We start from the raw sequence: 15,368 nt of genomic DNA, 5'->3' as shown, positions 1-15,368 counted from the left end.
AGTCCCTGCAGGGCTCTGCTCTGGCGCTCTCCCCGAGGAGGTGACGTCGGCGCCGGGGACAAGGGGGTGTGCGCGGCGCGGGAGGGGTGTGGGTGCCCCGCGTGACTCAGTTTCCCGGCTGCTGCCCCGCGGGACGAGCAGCCGCAGCCCGGAGGAGGGCGGGGACGCCGGGGCGCCGCTCTCGCCGCGCCGGACGGGAACCGGGTGCCCCGCGCCGTTCCGGCCCTGGCACGTCCGCGTGCGGGGCGCGCGCGGGGCTGGGCCGGCCGCGGCGGCGGCGGCGTGTGCGGCGGGGGCGGGCGGCTCCGTGACGCGGCGCAGAGCGGAGCGGAGCGGGCGGAGCCGGAGGGGCGGGGCGGAGCGGAGTCGTCCGCAGAGCAGCCCCTCCCGGCCGCGGCCGCCAACCCCGGCCCCCGGCCCCCGGCCCCCGGCCCCCGGCCCGGCTCTATGGACAGGAGCTCGCTGCTGCAGCTTATCCAGGAGCAGGTGCGTGGGGAGATAGGAGCGCCGGCACCGCCCCCGTCGCGGCCCTACGCCCTGGGGTGCTTTGGGGGCGCCGAGCACCCAGAGACCCTCAGCCCAACCCCCTCCCTGCACGGTCTTGGCACGCAGCCTGAGAGCCCAGAACAAGGCGAGCCAGAACAAGCCCCTTGCGGGGGGGGGGGGGGGGCCACCGGGCGGGGGGGGGTGGTGATTGCCCTCAGACCTTGGTCCTACCCCTCAAGGTGGCTAGGGCAGAAATGAGGTGGCGAGACCCCTGGAGAGCTGGAGGCCTGGGACCTAGGCACCACCAGTCGGTGCTTGCATCCAGGACCTTGTGGGCACAGGGGCCTGGACCCAGAATACTTGGAGCCTGTCTCTCCACCGACCTGGCCCAGCCGTTTGGTCTGGGGGCCTGGCTCACCCTCAGGCCTCGGCCACTGCCCGGCCCCCTCCCTTCCAATCCCAGCAGCTGGACCCTGAGAACACAGGATTCATCGGTGCAGATACCTTTACTGGCCTGGTGCACAGCCATGAGCTGCCCCTGGACCCGGCTAAGCTGGACATGCTGGTGGCCCTGGCCCAGAGCAACGAGCAGGGCCAGGTCTGCTATCAGGAGCTGGTGGACCTGGTCAGTGCCACAGTGGGTGGGCAGCTGGGGCGGGGCCCAGGCCTGGACAGGCACGGTGCCCTGGCTGGAGTGGGGTGGGCAGGCAGCTGCTCCTCCCTGCCCTTCCTGTTGGGGAGGGCTGGAGACGTGGGGCAGGCCCTCAGACCCTGTGAGGACCTGGGGGGACCGCTCAGGCAGGGCGGCAGTGGGGGGAGTACGGCGGCCTATGCCCGGGCCCCACCCCCCCAGATCAGCAGCAAGCGCTCAAGTAGCTTCAAGCGGGCCATCGCCAACGGACAGCGGGCACTGCCCCGGGATGGGCTGCTGGACGAGCCGGGCCTGGGTGTCTACAAACGGTTTGTGCGCTACGTTGCCTACGAGATCCTGCCCCGAGAGGTGGATCGTCACTGGTACTTCTACCGGCACCGCAGCTGCCCACCCCCCGTCTTTATGGCCTCAGTCACCCTCGCCCAGGTGGGCCTGCCCATCCGCCGCCCACCCCCCAGGAGCCTCCTGCACCCCTGGCCTTGCCCTGACGCTCGTCCCTCCCAGATCATCGTGTTCCTGTGCTATGGGGCCCGACTCAACAAGTGGGTGCTGCAGACCTACCACCCAGAGTACATGAAGAGCCCCCTCGTATACCACCCCGGCCACCGCGCCCGTGCCTGGCGCTTCCTCACCTACATGTTCATGCACGTGGGGTGAGTGGGGGACCCATCACCGACCCTCCCCCGGTTGCGCCTGGAGGGCTTGGCCCCTCGAGGCAGGGCGGGGGCTGGTGGCCCCACAGCACACCCCACCCATCACACCCATTTGCCCTTGCATGGTCAGGCTGGAGCAACTGGGGTTCAACGCGCTCCTGCAGCTGATGATCGGGGTGCCCCTGGAGATGGTGCACGGCCTGCTCCGCATCAGCCTGCTCTACCTGGCTGGTGTGCTGGCAGGTGAGGCCGGCGCGTGCACCCTGGCCACCTCCCTGGCCGGCCTCCCTCTCATGGCTCTCCCCTTGCTCACACAGGCTCCCTGACTGTCTCCATTACTGATATGCGGGCCCCTGTGGTGGGGGGCTCCGGCGGGGTCTACGCCCTGTGCTCTGCACACCTGGCCAATGTCGTCATGGTAACAGGCAGCCTGGGGAGAGGCTGGGGGGGCTGAGGGGGCTGGCCCAGCGGGCCTGCCTCACAGCCTCTCTCATTCATGCCCCATCAGAACTGGGCTGGGATGCGGTGTCCCTACAAGCTGCTGAGGATGGTGCTGGCCCTGGTGTGCAGTAAGTAGGGGCCCGGGCGGGGCGGGGAGCGCGGCCCCCCCGCCAGGCTGCCTCTCACCTGCCCTCCCTCTGCAGTGAGCTCCGAGGTGGGCCGGGCCGTATGGCTGCGTTTCTCCCCACCACTGCCTGCCTCCGGCCCACAGCCCAGCTTCATGGCGCACCTGGCGGGCGCGGTGGTGGGTGTCAGCATGGGCCTGACCATCCTGCGCAGCTACGAGGAGCGCCTTCGAGACCAGTGTGGCTGGTGGGTGGTGCTGCTTGCCTATGGCACTTTCCTGCTCTTCGCCATCTTCTGGAACGTCTTTGCCTACGACCTGCTGGGGGCCCACATCCCCCCCCCACCATGACAGGACCCCCAGGGCCACGTCGGCCAGGGTGCAGCATCCACGGGCCAGCCACCCGGCAGGCCTGCATGTCCACCCTCTGTGAATGTACATCCCGAGGCTGCTGCTTCCCTGTGGGGGCAGGTGGCCCCTGTGGCCCGTGGAGTCCAGATCAAGCCTTACACCAGCCCTAGCTGCCCCCTCCCAGGCCTGGGAGGGTAGGACTGCTGGGCCGCGCCAGGTGGTAGAGGTCCCCAAGGGTGACCTCAGAGGAGACCCTACCCCGGCCTCTTCCCCAAGACTTGCAGTCTGAGCCTTTTTGGAGAATGAATAAATATTTTACACAGCGTCAGGCGGCTGTACTAGGGCTCCGAGGGATGGTCTGGTCTCCTCTCAACTTGCTGAGCAAACTGCGAGGGCCCTTCCTTCCACGTGGGCCGCCTGGGCTTCCCCTCTTGCTTCTCTGCACCTGTCGTGAGCTGCGTCTGTGAGAGACGGGCCAGACGGGCTGGGGAGGGACTGTGGGCCTCACAGGCAGGTGTGAGTTCAGCAAGCATTTATTGGGCTCCTACAGCAGCCAGCCTCTGGCCCAGAGACTTGTGCCCTGAGGTCACAGAGCAGGTGAGCAGGATCTGGGCCACAGCCAAATCAGTCGGTCTGGGTCCGGCGCTTCTTGGCTGGCCTGGAGTCCTCGGGGGCGGCTGGGCTGGGACCGAGGTCGGGCAGCAGGTCAGGGCACAGCTTCTGCCCTATAGCCCAGGTCCACAGGGCTGTCTCCACACGATGCGGGGTCCACAGCCCTGAGGCACTGCCTAAGGAGGGGCAACAGGGAGTCTGGGGCCCAGGTCACCCTGCTCTGCTGGGAAGCTCTGCACCCTCCACCCTGACCAGAGTCCTGAATGCCCTCCCTCGCTGCCAGCAGTCTCCTCACCATGGCTCAGAGCTGTGGCTCGCTCCTGCACCCGGCTCAGGTACAGCAGGTAGTGCTTGAGGGTGTACTGCAGGGCTGGCAGACCGGGCACCGCGGCCACTGCCTCCTCAGACATGAAAGCTGCCACCTCGGGAGCTCCGGCAGCCAAGACCGCTATGGGCAGCAAACAGCCAACACTCAGGCCCCACCAGCCTCAAGACACCTTCGGGGCTGCCATTCGCAACAGCTCTTGGTGTCATGAACGTGGCCATCAGGCGATGTCCCAGGCAAATGTACTAACAGACCAGGTTCCGCCCGCGACCCTGCCAGGGCGCCAGGCTCTCCCGACTAACCCGAGGCCGTGGCCGGGCCCACGCCCCGCAGGGCGCGTAATTCCGTGACCGCGGCGTGCATGTCTGGCAGGAGGGGGAAGGCGGCAGCCGAGTGCTGCACCACCAACTCCGGGGCGTTGGCGCTGACGAGCTGATGCAGGCGCGGCCTGAAGCGGCCCCGCTGGTCAAGTCGGGGTGGGGGTCACGGGTGCTGGACCTCGCTAGGGGCCCCGCCCCACAGCGCGAGGGCCCGCCCCCGGGCGAGCCACGCCCACGCCCACACCGCTACGCCCCGCCCCGGAAGGAGGCCCCGCCCCCCAAGTGGGAAGTTCCTCACAGCCAGCTTCCAAGCCAGCAGCTGCCCCAGCTCTTCTCGAGTCACGTGCTTCTCCTCCCGGCCCTCGATGGCTGCGGGCAACGCCTCTCGATACCTGGAGAAGAGCTGTGACGGCGACTCCGGGCCACGGGGGTCCCCCGCCCACCCGATGCCCCTATCACCCTACCATCGGTCCAGGGCTTCCAGCCGCCCCTGGGGGCCCGCGCGCGCTCGGAGCACTTCCCCGTGGCGGCCCAGGACGGCGGCCCAGAGGCTCGGGTCCTCACAGCCCCAAAGGCCGCGGGCCGCCGCCATGTCCACGCGCCGGGGCAGGGCTTCGGGGGCGGGGCGCCGGGGCGCCGGGGTGGGCTTCCGCCCCGACGACCTCGGCTCTCCTCAGGTTGCCGACGCCGCGCGTCGAGTCGCCGCGAGCGCACGCTCCCTGCCAACCCCGCCCCCGCGGCGCGTTGGGGGCACGCGAGGCCCCGCCCAACCGCACGGCCGGAAGTTCCGGTGGCAGAGCGCAGGACTGGGCCCGAGCGGATCGCGGGCTCGGGGTGCGGGCGCTGGGCGGGCCGGGCGCGGAGCCTGGGAGCGGAGCCCAGGCCGTGCCGCGCGGCGCCATGAAGGGCAAGGAGGAGAAGGAGAGCGGCGCGCGGCTGGGCGCCGGCGGCGGCAGCCCGGAGAAGAGCCCGAGCGCGCAGGAGCTAAAGGAGCAGGGCAACCGGCTCTTCGTGGGCCGCAAGTACCCGGAGGCGGCGGCCTGCTACGGCCGCGCCATCGTGAGTGCGCCCGGGCCGCGGGAGGGGGCAGGCGTCGGGGCCGGAGGAGGGGCCGGGCCGGGCCGCGGCTTCGGCCCCGCGTCCTCCCCGGAGCCCCTGTCTGGCCGCCCCTACCGGACTTTCGGAGGGGATGCACTTCGGCTCTGAGGACTGAGTGATCTTCTCTCAGAGAGGCCAAGGCTACGGCTCCCGAGCCAGGGTTGGTGGTCAGAGAACTGTGGCGGGTGGGAGCTTCAGGGTGCTTGCAGCCCACTGGGCTGGGGGTCCAAGCCCAAAGCTGGGGATTTTCAGGAGTCTGGGAAACCTGTCTTCGCAAGACTCGTTGGAGTCGAGGGGGCGGGCTCAGGTAGGCTCCACCCTTCCTCCGCGCCCAGAGACCTGGGTGCTGAGAAACCTCTAGTGTCTTGATTCCAGCCGTGGGTCTCAAGCTAGGACAGAAAGGGCAGGCTGAACTCACTCCCTCATGTTGGCTGGTCCGGCCTTGGTCCCCAGACCCGGAATCCCTTGGTGGCAGTGTATTACACCAACCGGGCACTGTGCTACCTGAAGATGCAGCAGCACGAGCAAGCCCTGGCTGACTGCCGGCGCGCCCTGGAACTGGACAGCCAGTCTGTGAAAGCACACTTCTTCCTGGGGCAGTGCCAGTTGGAGATGGAGAGCTATGATGAGGCTATTGCCAACCTGCAGCGAGGTGGGCTTGCTGGCTGGCCTGTTCCAGGGTGCCTGGGACCAGGCGGGGGGACTGGCTCGAGGGTTACCCGGATCCTTTGTTCCCCCAGCCTACAACCTGGCCAAGGAGCAGCGGCTCAATTTTGGGGATGACATCCCCAGTGCTTTGCGCATTGCCAAGAAGAAACGCTGGAACAGCATCGAGGAGCGGCGCATCCACCAGGAGAACGAGCTGCACTCTTACCTCACTCGACTCATTGTGGCTGAGCGTGAGAGGTGGGCTGTGGTGTTCATGGGCTCCACCCCACCTCCCAAAGTCACCATTCTTTTTTTCCTTGTTTTTTTGTTTTCGTGTCTTTTCGCCATTTCTAGGGCCCCTCCTGTATCATGTGAAGGTTCCCAGGCTAGGGGTCCAATCGGAGCTCTAGCCGCCGGCCTACGCCAGAGCCACAGCAATGCGGGATCCGAGCCGTTGTCTGCGACCTACACCAGTTCTTGACAACGTCGGATCGTTAACCCACTGAGCAAGGCCGAGGTTCAAACCTGCAATCTCATGGTTCCTAGTCGGATTCATTAACCACTGAGCCATGACGGGAACTCGCAAAAGTCACCATTCTGAGTCGTGAACATAAGCGTTTATTGAGGACCAGCCTGGGAAAGCAGGAGATGAGGGAACAGGGCCTGAATCGGCCCAAGGTGGAGTCTGATCTCCTCTGGCCAGACCCATCTCTGATCAGCTGTGTGGTCCACCCCAGGGAGCTGGAAGAGTGTCAGCGGAACCACGAGGGTGAAGAGGATGACGGCCACATCCGGGCCCAGCAGGCCTGCATCGAGGCCAAGCATGTGAGGGTGCCCTGCCCACGTGTGGGTCCTGTGTGTATTTGCACGTGTGTGATGTGAGGTGACCCTGGCTCCTGTTGGGTCTTTGTGGGCGGGGTGCCTGGGGAAAGGCGACAGGGGCTCAAGCTTCTCTGGAGCTGCCTGGTTTTTTGTAGGATAAGTACTTGGCAGACATGGATGAGCTCTTCTCCCAGGTGGATGAGAAGAGAAAGGTAAGCTGCCTGTTCCCTGGGCCCTGTGGGTAGCAGGAGCCAGGGCAGTGCCCCTTCCCGCTCCTGACCTGAGCTTGGGTGCTGCAGAAGCGAGACATCCCTGACTACCTGTGTGGCAAGATCAGCTTCGAGCTGATGCGGGAGCCGTGCATCACGCCCAGTGGCATCACCTATGACCGCAAGGACATTGAGGAGCACCTGCAGGTAAGGGTCCGTAGCCGCTGGGGGCAGGGCCCACACCCACTGGGCATCTTCTCATTCTGATCCTGTTGCCACTGCAGCGCGTGGGCCACTTTGACCCTGTGACTCGGAGCCCCCTGACCCAGGAACAGCTCATCCCCAACCTGGCCATGAAGGAGGTCATTGATGCGTTCATCTCGGAGAATGGCTGGGTGGAGGACTACTGAGGCAGGGCAAGTGGGTGGGCCCCTCACCCACCCTGCCCAGTATCCTGGCTTCTTGGGAGGGCCTTGGGGCAGCAGCCCCTAGCCTCTGTACATAGTTCGTGTCCCTGGATCCCCACCCTGGTATCCCCAGCCCCAGCCCCACCAGTTCTGCTGGGCCATGAGGCTCCCCCATCCTCCTGTGCCAGAAGCGGCAGGTGAGGGTGGGCCAGGCCGAGGTTGCTGCTGCCACCACTGTCCCTGTAATAAAATCTGTGAGCACTATGGGGGCGTGTGCTGGTGTGCAACGGCTTACCAGCCACCCCCTGGGTTAGCTGAGGAACGTAGAGATGAAGACGCTGATGTCAAGGTTGAGTGTGGCGTGCCACCATCGGTCAGGGAAATACAGCACCTAGTGGATGGGGTGAGAAAGGCACAGGGATTGGTTGCAGGCCCTTGGCCCGGCCCAGCCCCTGCCTGCCAACCACTGACCTCACCGGCCTGGATGGTGCATTCCAGGGGCCGTGCAGATGGTGCCAGGGCTGGGTATGTGTCCCGGAGCCAAGCCAGTGTGGTCTTGTTGGGATGGAACTCGGGTGTCTTCTCAGGGGGATACAGGAACCAGCGCTGAGGGTGGAAGGAGCAACAAGGTCATGCTGTGTTGTGGTCAGTGAACCTCAAGGTTCAGCCCTCACACTGTGCTGACCTTGCGGCCGTAGATCACCTCCGAGAACCCGGGCCCATGCCAGTGGAAGGGCACTCCAGAGCCGGCTCCTGTGGAGTGAATTACACGTAACTGGTCAGCAGGGTTAACCCGCTCCCGCTTAGTCTCCACGTCCCCTGGTCCTGCAGGATACCCACCTGCGATCCCAAAGCTGTAAGCAGGAGTGGTACCTAGCAGACCAAATGGAGGTGGGGAATAGTGTTGAAAGAGTGATGCCCATTCGGTGAAGTTGTTGTCCCCAAAGAAGTACAGGGTGTCTGCCGGCAGAGAACACAGGAGGATGCAGGGATCTTGGCATGTGGGCACCGCTGAGTCACCTCACCCCATGACCACCCAGATCTGGCTCACCGTTGCCCATGGAGAAAGGGTCCTGAGGGTGCAGCATCTGCTCCACATACTCCTGAAAGGGCAGGTCCACTGCAGTTTAAAAGAGGGTGGTCAGGACTGGTTGGTGCTTGCTGCCTGCAGGGTGCTTGCTGAAAGCAGAGTGGGGCAGCTCACCTTTCTGGTAGGAGTAGGTGTTGGCAGTGCTCAACCGGACCATGCTGTCCGCAAACGAGGCCAGCAGCCTTTCACGGGAGCACAGGGCCCGGAACTTCTGATTGGGATGGGGAGAGGACTTAGGGGCCAGGCCCGGGGTAGGGGCCAGAGGTGGCCAGGACGGGCGTGAGCACTTACCGCGTTGTCAGTGAGCCCCTGCAGAATGACAGGTCTGGAGAAGGCGTAGCTAGAAGGAAGGGTAGGTTACGGCCAGGTCCGATGGGCGCCCGCCGCCGCCGCCGCCGCTGCCGCCGCCCTGGCCCTCCCGAGCCCAAGGGGAGCTTCGAGAGGACAGGCCGGCAGACCAGCTTCTCGGCTCAGTGGTGCAGGGGGAGCCCTAGTGACGGGTGTTGGAGCGTGGGGAGTGTGGCTACCGGGGAGGGTGCACGTACTGCTGCACGAACTCGGCGTAGCTGAGGTCCGCCCGGCGCTCCACCGTGCAGCGCTCCTCCTCCACCACGACGGCCGGCGCCGCCGGCTCGCGCCGCCGCCTGCGGACGCAGCCGCTCATCAGTGCCCCGTGCCGCCCCACCGCCCGCCCCGCCCGCCCGCCCGTCATCGCTCACCACCCTCCGTCGCCCTCTTCCCCGGGACTCCTGGCTGGACGCGCCAGCGCCCAGAGCGCGAGCAGCAGGAATGGCCGCGCCCCCGTCGCCATGAGCCCGCCGCCGCTGCCGCGAGGCACCCCGAGAGCCCCGCTGTCAGGGCGACGGCCCGGCTGCCGGAAGCAGCTTTCTGGGCCCGCCCCGGAAGGAGAGGGCACGTCCGAAAAGGCGGGGCCAGGGCCGCACCTAGAGCTGCTATTGGCTACTGCCCGCGGCTGAGGACACGCTGTCACACACGTACCGGAGTCGCCCAACCGGGGACTCGGGCCGTGAGCGACGCACCCAAGTAACAAGCAGCTTAGACCGCGCGGTTCCCACTTTCTTTATTTGGTTCAAAAGCCCACCCCTCCCCTCCCGGTCCCGCAGGGGGGTCAGGAGTACTCGCACAGGTGGCCGCAGCCGGCGGGACAGTGGGAGCTGCCCTCCAGCCATTTCATGATGTGCTGCAGGTGGCCGCCGTGACTGCACCCCTGGCACCACACGAACAGACCCTTGACCACGTGGTGGCAGACGGCGCACATGCTGGCGCAGCGGTGGCACCTGTCACAGACCCAGCCCCGGCTGCTCATGGGCCGTTTGCAGTGGCTGCAGTTGACATGCAGGGTGGTAGAGGCCTGGTTGAGGCAGCTGATGGCGCGGCTGGTGCTGAGCTTGACCACCTGGTTGGACACGTTCCACAGGCAGAAGCGCTGCAGCAGGTCGATGTAGGATGTGTACCAGTGCTCCTGGTGGTGCAGGGAAAGGAGGAGGGAGGTAGGAGGCCAGGTTGGCGGGCACATTGAGGGATTTCACCCAAGTGTGCTGGGCACAGACAGGGGTGTGGGTGTAGGCGGAGTGGGGGGGGGTCATGGGGGTGGCAGCTGCTCCAAGGAGACACCCACCCACCTGGGTCTGCTCGTCGATGTCCTTGCGCACGCGCTCCCCCAGCACAACGAGCACCGACACGGCCATCTGCACGTCCCCCTGCTCAGCGTAGAAGTGGAGCATGTCACACACCAGAGCGCTGAAGAACGCAGGCGGCAGGCGGCTGTCATACAGCGCGTGCGAGACCGAGATGAGGGAGAAGGAAGAGTCCATGGGCACCAGGGAGGCCACGTCTGCCTCACTGCCGCTCACGTGGGGCGAGTCGGCCTTGTCCTGCAGGTGCTCGGGCCCGGGGGGAGTGTCCACGATCTCGTGGCGCAGCGGAAAGGCCTCCTGGGGCAGCACGTACTCGGGCTCCTCGGCTGCAATGCAGGGGTGGGGGGCAGCCGGGTCTGAGCCCCTGACCCCACCTGCCGCCCCCCTCCCCAAGCTCTCACTTACAGTGCGTGTGTTCAGGGTCCAGCAGGTACAGCTCATCGTCCTCACCCTCCACATCACACAAGAGGTAATCGGCAGGCACGTCGCTGCCCTCCGTCTCCTCGTTATCTGCAGGAGGGAGGGCGGCTCACTCTGGGATGCCCTTGCCCCGCTCCCGTGAACACCCTGTCCCTGCCCCCAGCCTACCTTCATTAGTGATGAGCGTGGCCGAGGAGTCCAGCAGCACTGTGTCACTCCGCGTGTCACCCTTGCTGCGGTCCAACCGCGTCTCGCTGCCCAGACCTGGGGCCATATCCTTGAGGTTGAAACTGAGAGCAGGAAAGGCCAGTGGGTGGGTAGGCTCCAACAATGCCACCTTCTGGGAAGAGCCTCCCCCAGGCATCTACCTGTTCATGAGTGGCAGGCCGCAGGAGCTGCCCTTGCCCACGCTGTGGTTGAGGTTGGTGCCTGGCACCAGGCCAGGGCTACAGTAGATGATCCGTAGCATGGTCCACGTCTGCGCCACCTATGGGGGGAGCCCTGATCATTCATGGGGGTTCTGGGGCCCTGGATGGAACCACAAACCCTTCAGCTTTCAGCTGCCCCAGGGACCCATGTCCTGGCCTGCCCCAGCTGGGAAACTGAGGACCACGAGAAGGAAAAAGCCTCGCTTCGACCTTGCAGGGGCCCAGAAGAAAGGAGGGAGGGAGCCTGGGGTCCCAGGGAAGTGATGAGAGAGGCAGTATGCACACCTTCTCTGCAGGGCCAACACCCTGGGAAGTCTAAAAGCCAGAGTAAGCTGCCAGATAGGGCTCCAGCCACAGCACCTCAGACCTGCATCCCAAAACGGCGCTGGCGCATCTGGCCCAGTCTTGGGGTTCTCGATACCCTCAGTTACCTGGGCAAGAGCTCCGTTGGCGCTCTGAACTCGGAGCAGGGTCTGGGCGCAGCAGTCAGAGGAGTGCCTGCGTGAGGTCACGGCCCTCAGCCCGTGCCCCCCCCCCGACCCCCCCCTGTACCTGGTTGCGGCCGAGCTCCCGAGCCACTTTCGCGTTGTGCTCACAGAGCTCAGCCAGCGGCCGGCCAGCCAGGGCGTAGCGCTCGGCCGTGTCCACAAACCAGCTCATGCTACCGCTGCCGGGCTCCATCTCGAAGACGCTGAGGGCGCTGGAGGCGAGGCCCGCGAAGGGCGCAGCAGGGTCCACCTTCTTCTTGAAGAAGATGGGGTGGCGCCGATCCCCAGTGTAGGGCTTGCGCCCCGACTCCACAGCCACTAGGCTCTCCTTGGCCGCAAAGGCCAGGTCCCCAAAGAGGCCGTAGCAGAGGCCCTCAGGATTGGCGCGCTCAACAGGCTGGCTGGCATCGCGGAACAGGTGCTGGCACAGGGTGCTGTCCTTGGAGCCCGAGAGCAGGAAGGAAGGGTCGTGCGGGTGGCGCCAGGCGATGCCTGTCGTGACGTCACGGTGCTCCTCAAACATAGCGGCGGGCACGAAGGGCCGGCGCACGTCCCACACGTAGATGTTGTGATCCACCATCATGGAACACGTGGCCAGGTGGTGGCGGCACTCGGGCCGCCACTTGACTCTGGCCACGGAGGCGATGGTCTGCACGCAGTGCACCTCCTTGGCGCGGTGGGTGGTCATGTCCCAGACCTTCACCATCTTGTCGCGCCCACCCGTGGCCAGCCAGCCCCTGCAGAAGGCGCGGGAAGCCCTCAGGGTCCTCTTGCGGGGGGAGGGCTCCCCGATCGCTGCCTCGAAGGGCTTGAGGCGGGGAGAGCCCTTCCACAGGCCCCGCCCGCCCTGCCCCGCGGCCCCAGCGCCCCCCACCTGTCCTCGGGGTGCCAGTCGCAGCAGAAGACAGGCCCGTTGTGCGCTGTGAACATCCTCTCGCAGCGGTCGGGCCGCCGGATGTCCCAGAGCTGCACGTTGCCGTTCTCGAACGTGGAGGCGAAGGTGAAGTAGTCCCGGATGCTGAACTGGACGTCGCGCACACTCTCGGACTGGCCTGCGGGCAGGACGTCGGTGGGGGTGCAGGTCAGTGGGGGGCCCTCGCAGTGGATGGGGATGCCGTCGCCCAGGCCAGGAGGCCTCATGGAGCAGACATGAGGCCTGCGCCAGCAAGAGGAACACCAGGTGTCGGGTGGCTTTCGGCCCTGGCTCTGGGGCCTCGATTTCCCCTGGATTCTGTGTCTGACATCAGTCCTCGTGCAAAGCTGTGCCCAGCTTCAGGACTGGATACCAGAGCACTGTGGGAACAGGAGCCTCTTTGGACCATCTGTCCACTCTCCTCTGGGGGCCTTGGGCCCAAGGAGGCATGGATGGGGCAGCCGGGATTCTGCCCAGTCCCTTCCCCTGTAGTTGGAGCTGCCGGGTCAGCCCCTGCGGACCAGAGCCCTCGAGGGTCCACGTCTACCCCCATGGGCCACCACACCAAGAGCCTTCAAGGGCAGTGTCCAGCTCTTCCCAGCACAGCCAACTCAAGGTCTGGCCTGAGTGCCCCCCATTCCCAGAGGGCTCTGCCCCGTGCTTCACTTGATCTCCTGGAGGTGGAAAAGGGGGAGCCGGCTCGAGGTGGGTCATCAGGGAGCTGGGCCAACAGGGAAAAGACCTCTGGAGGGACGAGGCAGTGTGTACACACACACACCACGGTGCTGCTGCTGCTTCCCTGGGCTGAGGACCCTGGAGGCAGACTTTGTGCAAATGAGGTGGTCTGGAGCTTTGAGGCAAGACAAGGCAGAGAAACAGACTGCTCAGCTGCCCAGGGTGGCTGTGGATCTGCTCTGGCTCTGCCCTCTCCCCGATCCCACGCTCAGCCTCAGCTCCGGCTGGCCCCACAAGTGCATCAGAGCTGTGAGCACACTCCAGATGCGCCTCGCACTTCCACCAGGCCTCCCCCGCCCCCCTCCGCTGACCTCCACCCACTCTTCCAGCGCCAGCTCGGCCTGCCCCTTCTCCAGGAAGCCCTCTGGAAGCACAGCTGAGGGCCTGTGATGCACACGGCACTTCCCAACCTGCCTAGACAGGCCAGGCGCCTGCAGAGATGCACACCGGCCCGACTCGCCTCCAAGGGCCTCACCCGAGAAGGTGCTGACAGAGTCCTTTCTGCGAAGGTCGAAACACTTCATGAAGCCATCCTGGGAGCCACTGAGCAGCACATGGGCCTCAGTGGGGTGGAAGCAGACTTTGTTTACCGTGCGCTTGTGCTCCGTAAACAGCTGGTCCTGCTTGTTGCGGGACGGCCGGCCCAGGTTCCAGGTGACCACCACACCGTTGGTGGCCGCCGTAGCCAGCAGGTTCTCATCCATCTGGTGCCAGACGACATCTGCGCAACTCAGGTTGAGCGAGGGCTTGCGGCCCACACGCAGATTCAGCTTCTCCACAAACTGCTCCTCCTCGATGGCGTAGATCTTGAAGATGCTGCGGCCAGCCACGACCACCTGGGCCGCGTCACGGCACACACTGATGGCGTTGGCTGGCGCGTCCAGGTGGCAGTGCATGGTGCGACCTGTCAGTGCACTGCCACTCAGGGCTGTGGTCACCCGGGACATCTTCTCCATAGCTGCACGCGTAGTGGTGGGGAAAGGTCAGTGAGGTGGGCAGGCCTGATGGGGGCGGGGGCGGGAGAGGGGGGATTGGCTAGTGCCTGTCAGCTGGGTAGTTCCTTCAAAACGGCTTAGGCCTCGGTTGGTCAGTCTCGGGAGCCGGTCCAGGGCAGTCTACGGTTAATCAGTGTGATAGGAAAGTTCCATCCCCCTAGCTGGGCAGTCAGAAGGCGCCATGGCTGCCTCGAGGCCAGTCAGTCCCATGTCTCACTTCTGAAGAAGATCGTACCTGCCAGGCCACCTCTCCAAACCCCCAACTGCCAGATCAGGACCGTCACTGGGCCTTCGGTCGGTCTGTCTCGCCCGGGGAGCCGCCCTCAGGGGAGGGGGCAGAAGGACTAGAGGGGCCCGGAGAACACAGGCTATAGAGGCACAGGGGACACGGGGGGACTTCAAGGATCGAGCTGCTTAAGGAGCCCCGGGGCGCGGAGGGGGGTCTGGCGGGACCGGAAGCAGAAGAGGCCGGCGGCACAGAGGCGGCGAGGGAGCGGGGGCAGCCGGCACCGAGACAGAGCCAGACGAACTGAGAAGTCGTTCCTTCGGAGAGAAACCGAACCCCTCGCTAACACTGCCGGGCCGGGCCGGAACCGCCGCACCGGAAGCACTCCTTCTCTTTCACGCCCCTCACCGGATGTGGTCCTTTTCTTGCCAGTCTCTCACCGGAAGCGGGTCCCACACCACAAAAGTTCCGGGTCGAGGAGCCCCGCTGCTGGAGGCGGAGGGGTGGACCGGGACGAGGGTAGAGGGGTTCCCTCGGTTCCGCCTCGGCTGGTGGCCTTTTTATTACAGTATGTTAACACCAGTGCTCATCTCTCCGCGAAGGTACGTCAGCAAGTCCGGGCAACCCTAAACGAGTCCCGAGTCCCGAGTCCCTCCGTCGTCTCCGCCCCCTCCCTCTCCCTCCCACCCGATCCCGGGCGCAGCCCCGTAACCGCTCTCCTTGCGTCCCTCGTTCCCCCTGATCCGAACGCGCACAGCGTACAGGTACTACTCGTCGGCCTAAGATTCTCCTTAAGTCCCCAATGCTCTGTGAAGAAATCCCAAACTCCTGGCCTCTTCCTCTCCCCGAGCACCTCCAGCCATGGCGGCTTCCAGCCGGCCGTGCTCTCTCCTGCTTCGCGGCCGTCGCACGGGCTCGCTCGCCCTCCGCTGCATCTCCTCATCTAGCAGGGTTCAGCTGAGTGGCTGGTTAAGGGGCCTTTCTGGGCCACCGCATCTAACTTGGCCCATACAGTCAACTGTTACCGTCACAGCACTTGTCACGACCCTTCCCTTTGTATGCTAGTTACCTTCTGTTGCAAATGAGTGTGAACCCTACCAGGCAGGGAGCATGTCTCTTTCTGCCCACAAGAGCTCCTGTGCCGGACCCCCACCTGTTCCACACAACTGGCTACATCAGTGATCCTCCCAGAGCCTCCTTTTCTCTCCTGGGTATGAGTCCCCATCTCTCCTAGCTGCACTGTGAGTTTTTAAGACATCCTTGACCC

At 65.4% G+C, this 15,368-nt stretch overlaps 5 protein-coding genes across 14 annotated transcripts; 2 read left to right on the top strand and 3 right to left on the bottom strand.

The window, feature by feature from the left end:
• On the top strand, positions 344–3,045 carry RHBDL1 (rhomboid like 1). Of its 7 annotated transcripts, none has more exons than XM_021086889.1 (8): positions 344–486; positions 950–1,111; positions 1,340–1,564; positions 1,643–1,791; positions 1,922–2,034; positions 2,109–2,209; positions 2,300–2,360; positions 2,436–3,045. In XM_021086889.1, exons 1-8 carry the CDS (start codon positions 448–450, stop codon positions 2,705–2,707), a joined length of 1,122 nt encoding a protein of 373 aa, XP_020942548.1. In that variant the 5' UTR covers positions 344–447; the 3' UTR covers positions 2,708–3,045. The 7 variants fall into 7 exon arrangements, with proteins under 7 accessions (XP_020942548.1, XP_020942545.1, XP_020942543.1 ...); XM_021086890.1 differs by having other exon boundaries at positions 352–486; positions 953–1,111; XM_021086886.1 differs by having other exon boundaries at positions 345–486; positions 950–1,564.
• Positions 3,225–4,719, bottom strand: LOC100524737. Of its 3 annotated transcripts, none has more exons than XM_003124700.5 (5): positions 4,429–4,719; positions 4,263–4,356; positions 3,947–4,106; positions 3,615–3,767; positions 3,225–3,389 (listed from the first exon to the last, which is right to left on the bottom strand). In XM_003124700.5, exons 1-5 carry the CDS (start codon positions 4,554–4,556, stop codon positions 3,241–3,243), a joined length of 684 nt encoding a protein of 227 aa, XP_003124748.1. In that variant the 5' UTR covers positions 4,557–4,719; the 3' UTR covers positions 3,225–3,240. The 3 variants fall into 3 exon arrangements, with proteins under 3 accessions (XP_003124748.1, XP_003124747.1, XP_020942558.1); XM_003124699.4 differs by having other exon boundaries at positions 3,225–3,495; positions 4,429–4,682; XM_021086899.1 differs by having other exon boundaries at positions 3,272–3,517; positions 4,429–4,656.
• On the top strand, positions 4,745–7,412 carry STUB1 (STIP1 homology and U-box containing protein 1). The gene is made up of 7 exons (XM_003124708.5): positions 4,745–5,023; positions 5,516–5,714; positions 5,803–5,968; positions 6,448–6,535; positions 6,688–6,744; positions 6,832–6,948; positions 7,026–7,412. Exons 1-7 carry the CDS (start codon positions 4,865–4,867, stop codon positions 7,149–7,151), a joined length of 912 nt encoding a protein of 303 aa, XP_003124756.2. The 5' UTR covers positions 4,745–4,864; the 3' UTR covers positions 7,152–7,412.
• On the bottom strand, positions 6,306–9,139 carry JMJD8 (jumonji domain containing 8). Its single transcript, XM_021086897.1, has 10 exons — positions 8,958–9,139; positions 8,766–8,882; positions 8,530–8,578; positions 8,353–8,449; positions 8,200–8,268; positions 7,989–8,108; positions 7,834–7,901; positions 7,620–7,754; positions 7,444–7,539; positions 6,306–6,516 (listed from the first exon to the last, which is right to left on the bottom strand). The coding sequence occupies exons 1-9, from the start codon at positions 9,047–9,049 to the stop codon at positions 7,459–7,461; spliced, it is 828 nt and encodes a 275-aa protein (XP_020942556.1). The 5' UTR covers positions 9,050–9,139; the 3' UTR covers positions 6,306–6,516; positions 7,444–7,458.
• On the bottom strand, positions 9,298–14,511 carry WDR24 (WD repeat domain 24). 2 transcript variants are annotated; one of them, XM_003124706.6, is made up of 8 exons: positions 13,356–14,511; positions 12,107–12,284; positions 11,297–11,969; positions 10,685–10,803; positions 10,485–10,606; positions 10,302–10,406; positions 9,882–10,222; positions 9,298–9,721 (listed from the first exon to the last, which is right to left on the bottom strand). In XM_003124706.6, the coding sequence occupies exons 1-8, from the start codon at positions 13,834–13,836 to the stop codon at positions 9,368–9,370; spliced, it is 2,373 nt and encodes a 790-aa protein (XP_003124754.2). In that variant the 5' UTR covers positions 13,837–14,511; the 3' UTR covers positions 9,298–9,367. The 2 variants fall into 2 exon arrangements, with proteins under 2 accessions (XP_003124754.2, XP_005662287.1); XM_005662230.3 differs by having other exon boundaries at positions 9,304–9,721; positions 9,882–10,023; positions 13,356–14,494.

The sequence above is a fragment of the Sus scrofa genome, chromosome 3 (assembly GCF_000003025.6).
Source record: "Sus scrofa isolate TJ Tabasco breed Duroc chromosome 3, Sscrofa11.1, whole genome shotgun sequence".
NCBI lineage: Eukaryota > Metazoa > Chordata > Mammalia > Artiodactyla > Suidae > Sus > Sus scrofa.
This window is presented reverse-complemented; position numbering and strand designations above follow the sequence as displayed.